The following is an 8,760-nucleotide window of genomic DNA, read 5'->3' on the forward strand; positions in this document are numbered from 1 at the left end:
GCTGTCGACAAAACTCAGACAGGTGGTCCCATGCTGCTATACCCCTTTACTTTACCACCGACACGGTTTCTGTTGCAGGTTCCATTCTCCAACTGTTCAACACATTCTCACTGCACTAATATACAAATCTCTTGTAATGAGATGATTTAGTAAAACATGGTTTCACAGAAACTATAGTTTTCCACCAAAATAAAAGATCAACTGGTTTCAGTCATAAAAGCACAAGGGTCTCTCTTCTTGTTCTTGTACATGTTTTTAACAACAGCCAAGCACAGACACTGCAAACTAAAGTTTAAGATTTTCATGTGTTTATGTTTCCAAAATAAACTGTTGTTTTACTAAATTGTGCATGTGGTAGTTTATTGAAGTTGATCGTAAAGCCATTGCTGCCAGTCATTTGATTTGTAACGTTTATGTATGTACAGTGTTGATCTAAATGCAAAGGTGCTACTGAACGTACAGTTGTGTATTAATTCACTCGTGTTGAAAGTACGACGGTGGAACAATGTCGCGTTATCAACGCTGATCCAATTTGGAAAATCAACACCGAATTCAACGTTAATCCAACGTCTACAGAACGACTTTAGTTCACCCGTGCTGAAGGTAAACCGGTGGAACAACGTCACAATATCAACGCTGATCCAATTTGGAAAATCGTTACATAATCTAACGTTGATTCAACCATGGGACCCGACGATGATCCACCGGTGAATCGACGCTGAAATGCCGGCTGGGAGTAATCAGTAATCAGTAATCAGTCATTTAATTGCATTTTCAGAGTCACTTGACGTGGGCTTTGTGTTCCTGGCTGCTGATTGGCTAAAACCAGATATCACAATATCGATAAACCCTATAAATGCATTGTGAAGCAGCTGTGAAAGAATCAGGCAGATTCTGCTGACAGACCACAGACAGTTCGGAAAGGTTTATTGTTCTGGATTTGAAGAAACTGGTCCTTAACAGTAGATTAATTTGATCAGTAATTTAACCCATCAGACCAGTGCCGCAGCAATGCATCACTTCACTTCCATGATGTTTTCACTGCTAGTCATTACTGGGCTGCAGGTGAGTGTTGAGAGTTACAGATCGAGGCTGGTTGTGTTGAATGGAGGAACATTGGGAGCTTGGTATCTGGAGTGGCTGTGTCCACCTGGAACGTACGCCGCAGGATTCAGTCTAAAGGTATGATAAGAACTGAATTAATTCCAGTATTATGGGGATTGTTTAATGTTTGAAAGTGTAAGCTGGTGACTGAGGGTTGAAGGTTCAAATCCTTAGGAAAAATAAACTCTGGAGTTGCTGTTAGTGATTCAATTCCAGGTATTGTAAGGAAACTGCACCTGCTCAAGTTTGTGACTGCTTTGCTTAACACTAAAGAAACATGGAGTTGAATGTAACTATGGATCGGGTTAGTCCAGGGATTCCCAGCCCTGTTCCTGAAGATACACCACAGTGAACGTTTTTGATTCAATTGATCACGTTTTTAGTAGAGATCCAAACTGTGTGCTGTTGTACCTCCAGGAATGCTGGAGTTAAGATGACTCCTTCTCTTTCTGTCTTGATGATGTTTTTTGTCTTTAAGGTGGAAGGTTCTGTTGGTTCAGGGGATGACACCGCACTCAACGGGATTCGCCTTTACTGCGTCAATCCGTCTACAGGCCAACGAAACCCTAATAGCTACGTTCAGTCAGGAGAAGGCAGGTAATGAGCTCAGTCCAAAGAGTAATAATGTAGCAGATTTGCAGTTATGAATTGTTACGTTAGGAGTGGAAGGCAGTTTTTTTCATAAGCTAAATGCAATTCCTTTTCTTAATGTTTGGTTTGAATAAAACCGTTTCTTTTCTACAGCTGGGGTAATTGGGGGGAAATCAGATGGTGTCCTTCTGGATTCTTGACTCGTTTTAAGCTGAGAGTTGAATTTCCTCAAGGCTTTGGTGACGATACGGCCGCAAATGACATCATGTGAGTTTGTGCTGTGCTAAAAATCCTTTAACCTAACCTGGTGGTCTAAAATGACTGGTCTTTTACAAATTGCTTGTAAATAACTCATTATTACGCTTCACTATCACCAAATGTTACTGGAACTGATTGCAGGGCTCCAGACTGCAACTAAAACTGTTGCATTTGCGACTACAAATATTAATTTGATTAATATTTTGGAAGCTGCCACTGGCGACTACATAACTGTACTTGTTATCTAAAAATGTGCATGTCGGGGGGGGTTTTTTTTTTTTTTTTTTAAACCTTTAGCAATTGTTGCAACATGAGAATCTGATAGTGTCGCATGCCTTGCTCCCCACTTTAAGTGAACCTTAGTTCCCAGGACATCTAAAGTACAACATGGATTAAAATGCTGAAACGCATGAAAAGATGAGATTAACACTTTGACATTTCAGTCATGTTTAATTCATTCTGTGGCACCTAAATATTTTATTCTTTTTCGGGTGCAAAATTGCAAGTTCCAAGAAATTGTTTTGTTGGTATTGATTTGAAACTATTTTATCAATGTTTCACCCAAACTTCCAGTTTCCAATGCGGTAATGTGGAGTTACGGGGTTACGGCACAGGCTGGGGCTACTGGGGCGACTGGAGTGATCCATGTACAGGAAAAGGGATTTGTGGCATCCAGGCACGGGTAGAACCGGAGCAGAGACTTGGAGATGACACCGCTCTCAATGACGTGCACATGTTCTGCTGCGACTAAGGTGACGTGAACCCAATCAAACACTCAGATCACAGCTGCTTGGAAGATCTCCGTGACATTAGTGCCGGATTATCTGACTTTGGCTTTTTGTTTGTTTAAGGTGTTGGAGGATGACTACAACAAGATCAAATGGATCATAATTCATCACAAAACAACAGCTAGTCATCACAAAATAAAGCCTGACGTGATCAGGACCTCAACACAAAGCAGAGGCTGACAGTACATCTCGCCTATTGTCTTATCAGTTCATGCATTTCAAATCCACACGCTCCATACTGTACATTTAACTGTAGAGCTGTTTTCAGAGGGTGTAGTTATATCCCAACATCTATTAAATAGTCATTTAACTTTAATGACGGTGACTGTTTGTCTGATTTAATGTGCTGCTTCATTGACCTGACTGAAGTCATTTAACAATTGAATATTTCTTTACGCCTCACTACTTCCTCATGCCTGACTAATAAAAAAAAAAAATTAAGCGCTTTGAAGAATGGTCACATTTCCACCAAAAATAATAAGAAAAACTTGCATGTATTTGAAATGCACTTATTTCATGGTTCGTACACCAAATGCATTTTATGTTCTTAAAATGCCCTGCAACTGTACTATGTTATACTAAAATGGAGTACTTAAGTCTGCTACGTTAAAACAAATGGCTCACAACTTTAAGCACCTTCTCAAACCCGTTCTGAAGCATGCTTTTTGTTTGTTTGCTGACGAACAGTGTTTCCCACAGACTTGCACATTCATTCTCAAATAAGCACTGCCTTCATTAAGGTTACATTACAGAAAAGACTAAATGAAAATGACGTCAAGCTTATCTGAAAACGATCAGTTCTTTTCAAAGATAATTCATATAAAAGCACCTGCGCTGCATTTTGATTTTGAAACATGCAGTGCTCAGTTTATTCAGCTAAGTAGTTCTATATATATATAAGCCTTTTGGAAAGTCTGTTTGTGGCGGTCAGTTTTGATATAGTGACGGGCCGCCACAAATAAATCAATGTATGGGAAACACTGGACATGCTACAAATGGCCAAATCTAAGTGATAACAATAAAAAAAAAAATGAACGCATATTACACCGCGGTGAAGTGTTGCCCGATTATCACCGGATGTCATGACAACATGTCACACAGAATAAGTATTCTCGTCGCTTCATATAGTTCAGATTGAACCACTTTTTTTTAAAATAAATTGATGCATTCATACATCAATACATGCATTGAACATAACATAAATTTACATGAACATTTTCATTGATCACAAAGTAATTATTTATTCAAAAGAAGCACCTGCTCAGTTAATTCATCTGATTTCAGACGCAGTCATATTGTTTACACGCTCTGTTTAAACTCTACTGTTTACACACAACAGAGTCCATTACAGCAGTTTCTAGAAATTCTGACATTTATAATTCACACAAAATGCAAAATCACTATTATTATTGTTTGTGAGTTCATAACTAAATGACATTCACTGAAGTAACCTGAAAGAACAGTCGTATTAAACAGAATTTAAGGCATTATATATCAAATATGTATCACTTAAGTTTTATATTTATCATAATACATAGAATATTAACAGTGGGCAATAAAAAAAGAATTTTGAAACGAGTCACTACATGTATACGTTAACAAAAACAAGAAATAATGCGAAAAATACAACAACTGTAAATTACTTTGAAGCCTTGTATCTATTTTTGGATTTATTTAATTTAAATGTTATTGTTCTTGTATGTTCTTTGTTCTAAAATCTGCAGTTAAAAAAAAAATTGCAAAGAATAAAATAAAAATATTAACAGTATTTCTCATATTTGTCCACTAGATGGAGGAACTAGATTCTCAATCTCAAAGGTGTTTAGTTTCAGGTTAAAGTCAGTGAAGAGAATCAGAGATCTGCAGCTGGATGAGGATCATGATGACACACACGGAGCATAAAGAGACTCATCACACACATCATGAGTGGGAATAAAATACATGAGGCATTACACGATCATCCAAATCACTGATCATGTTTACATAAACATGATGTCATGGTTTATTCATGTGAAAAAATTAGGACAAAGTGAAAGAAAGTTGTGCACATCCCCCAAACCCGAATAGGGCTCAGATGCAGGACAAAAAAAAATAATTATAGTAAAGGAACAAAGGTAATGTCCGCAATTGACTGCAGACATTACGTAATTAGGACACCCTATTGAATTCCATGATTTTCTGTATCAGGACAAAATAAATTATCTGGTCCATGGTAGCTCTTAAAATTTGGAAAATAAAACCTCAGATGAACAACAACACAGAACATGCCCACTTACCCGAAAAGTGTGCTCATGACTCACTCTGTGAAGAAGGACCCAAACACAGAACAGCACATTACAGGGGTTTATTAACACAGACACGGCGAGAGTGAGCTGTGAAACAGAGTCCAACAACAGGGGATACAGGAAACAATGAAGGAACAGCAGAGAACAACCACTGGAACCAGCTTTAGATAAGAACCAGTCAGACAACTGCAGAAGAAGTGAAGACCAGACGAAGATGAGATCTGCTGCTTGATGAAGGCCAACTCTGAACCAATCTGACCACCAGACAGAGAGAACCAGAGCCAGAACAGCACTACACGACTCAACAAGAACACACGACAATCAAGACAGGGAAGAAGAGACCTTAAGAAAGAACATTTAAAAATTGGTAAGTAAAAAAAAAAAAAAAAAAACCTGCAGTGCTCAGTTTATTCAACTAAGTAGTTCTACATATAAGCCTTTTGGAAAGTCTGTTTGTGGCGGTCAGTTTTAAAATATAGTGACTGGCCGCCACAAATAAATCAATGTATGGGAAACACTGGACATGCTACAAATGGCCAAATCTAAGTGATAACAATAAAAAAAAAAATGCACGCATATTACACCGCGGTGAAGTGTTGCCCGATTATCACCGGATGTCATGACAACATGTCACACAGAATAAGTATTCTCGTCGCTTCATATAGTTCAGATTGAACCACTGATGGCAGATGGACTATTTTGAAGATGTCTTTCATTCTTTTCTGTGCCTCGACAGTGTTATTTACTCGGAAGTCAATGAGACCGTCACAAGCCTCCAGGTTTTCATCTAAAACATCTTAATAAATAAATCAAATGAAGCTTTTTCGGGTTTGGAACGACATTTTGGTAAGTGATTAATGACAACATTTTCATGTTGCGGTGGAGTATCCCTTTAATCCCTTATACACAATTAGTGCTCTTGAAATATGATTGAATTCCCTCCGGGTCTTTTATCACTTTTATCCTCAGCTTTCTCATGTGCTTCATCTCTCATTTCACACACAACATCTCTCTGTTTCTCCAGATTTACAGCATTTCTCTTCTTACCAGACACTCTTTCTGCATTCATCTGATGATGATGACGTTTATGTAAAGTCATGGCTCAGTCATAAATGCATTAGTTATAAGTTTTTCTCATTTCAAAGCTACAAAAAAGTAAAATAATGCAAATTTTTCTATACAGAAGTGTTTTAATCTAAGATGAAAAGAAATGGATACATTCATACTATGTAGAACATGGCTGTGAAATAATTACTTATTTAAAAGAAGCACCTGCTCAGAGAATATCTGATTTCAGATGCAGTCATATTGTTTGTAGAGTTTCAAATCTCAGTGTAAAGGTTGAATAATTTTATTCTCAGTTAAATAATTTTATTTCAAAAATGGGAAAGCCAGAGTCACCAGAAGAGACGGACGACAGGTCGCGTAAGTGTTTTGAATAACTTGGTTGCAGTTCTGTTGTGTAAATAATTTACTTGCTACTAGGAAGGAATAGTTCGTTTCCTACCTATTTCTACTCTGCATTTTCGTTGTTTTCTCTGTTAATTGCACTTACTGATTAGAATAATTTGCGCCTCAGCTGAGAACGAGTCTGTGTGATTGTGCAAAGTGTTAGTTTCGTCTTGAGCTATTAGCAGTCCTTTAACCTTATTGGCTGGGCTGATCAGAAGCCGGCAACAGCTGTTTTCACTCTAGTTTCTTAGACTGTATTTATTTGAGCTATTAGCAGTCCTTTAACCTTATTGGCTGGGCTGATCAGAAGCCGGCAACAGCTGTTTTCACTCTAGTTTCTTAGACTGTATTTATTTGATGTCAGAGCGCTGACAGAAGCATTCAGCCTCCTCGTGTGAAGACCAACGAGTGTAAAGACAGACGACTTTTTCCTGCGCGACTTTGACCGAGCAACGACACCGAGCGCACACTTAAGTATCCTTTATATCCTCCCTCACGCTTTCCTATCCTCTATCATGTGTTTCCAAACCATTCCGGTTCTCTCTCTACCTCGTTCTAAAAATACACGCAGAAGGTCACGTAACCCTGCTAACCTGCGCACTATCTCTACATCTTCCCCTGCACCTCTTTCTTTCTCTGTAGGTCTTTGGAATTGCCAGTCAGCTGTCAATAAAGCCGACTTCATTTCTGCATTTTCCTTCCATTCCACACTCAGCATCCTGGGCTTGACTGAGACCTGGATTCGTCCAGAAGACACGGCAACTCCAGCTGCTCTCTCTCACAATTTCTCTTTCTCTCACACCCCTAGGCAAGTTGGCCGGGGTGGGGGCACTGGTTTGCTCATTTCTAACAATTGGAAATACTCTACCCACTCTCCCCTAGGCAATCTCAACTCATTTGAATGAGGACATCTCGGCGTGGATGAAAGAACATCCCCTACAGCTCAACCTGGCAAAGACGGAACTTCTTGTCTTCCCTGCCACTCCGACTCTACAGCATGACTTCACGATTCAGTTCGGCTCATCAATAATTACCCCATCAACTTCGGTCAGAAATCTTGGTGTAATCTTTGATGACCAGCTGACCTTCAAAGAGCACATTGCAAAGACTGCTCGTTCCTGCAGGTTTGCACTACACAACATCAGAAAGATCAGGCCCTTTCTGACAGAGCATGCTGCGCAACTTCTTGTCCAGGCCCTGGTTGTTTCTAGACTGGACTACTGCAATGCTCTTCTGGCCGGTCTGCCATCAAACGCAATCAACCCTCTACAAATGATTCAGAATTCAGCGGCACGACTGATCTTCAACGAGCCCAAAAGAGCGCATGTTACACCTCTCTTCATCTCCTTGCACTGGCTACCAGTTGCAGCTCGCCTCCAGTTCAAGTAACTGATGCTTGCGTACAGAACTACCACAGGCTCAGCACCCTCCTACTTCCACTCACTATTACGAACCTACATCCCCTCCAGAAGTCTGAGATCTGCTAGTGAGCGACGCCTCGTGGTACCATCACAGAGAGGCTCAAAATCACTCTCCAGAACATTCTCGTTCACCATTCCTGGCTGGTGGAATAATCTTCCCACCCCTATCCGGAACGCCGGATCCCTGGCAACCTTTAAGCAACAACTCATCTCTTTCGGCAGTACTTGACTTCATCCTAAACTCAAAAAAAAAAAAAAAAAACTTTCCCTCTATCTTTCTCTCCGCTTACTAGCTTGTACTTATTTGAACAATGACTGAGACTTGGTGTTACGAGCACTTCCTCTGTCTGATTGCCTCTCCAAGATTAATCGCTTTTTGTATTCCCCAGTTGTAAGTCGCTTTGGATAAAAGCGTGTGCCAAATGACTAAATGATGAAATAAGACCCAGAGCTGAAGAAGATGTAAATGTGTGATGAAACACACCTGATTCACATCAAGATCTACTGTTTAAAAACAGAAGAGTGTCCATTTATAGCATAAGCTGATAAAAGTTTGTTTGCTGACACTTTATGCAAAATGCCAAATCAGCATTATTGATTGGGAGTTGATAACTGAATGGCATTCACTGAATTAACCATCAAAATGTCACTTGTATTCAATAGAATTAAAGGCATTGTAAATAAAAATGTGTAACTAATGGTATTTTAAAGTTATTGTAATGCATTGATGGAAATGGTTGTTTCCATCTTTGTTCACTAGACAGCACAAGTAGAACGCCTTTAGTATGAGGTTACAGTATGAGAAGAGATCTGATCTGAAGATGAATGTAGATCATAATGTCACACATAGAGCAAATTAGA

At 39.3% G+C, this 8,760-nt stretch overlaps 1 protein-coding gene across 1 annotated transcript; it reads left to right on the forward strand.

Moving 5' to 3' along the window:
• Nucleotides 1-1,032: 1,032 nt before the first annotated feature.
• Nucleotides 1,033-2,704, forward strand: LOC306862706 (vitelline membrane outer layer protein 1 homolog; the record flags this gene model as incomplete). The annotated part of the gene is made up of 3 exons (XM_079405628.1): nt 1,033-1,182; nt 1,583-1,701; nt 2,527-2,704. The coding sequence occupies 3 exons, from the start codon at nt 1,033-1,035 to the stop codon at nt 2,702-2,704; spliced, it is 447 nt and encodes a 148-aa protein (XP_079261754.1).
• Nucleotides 2,705-8,760: the final 6,056 nt, after the last annotated feature.

Source organism: Barbus barbus (genome assembly GCF_936440315.1).
Source record: "Barbus barbus genome assembly, chromosome: 43".
Taxonomy (NCBI): Eukaryota; Metazoa; Chordata; class Actinopteri; order Cypriniformes; family Cyprinidae; genus Barbus; species Barbus barbus.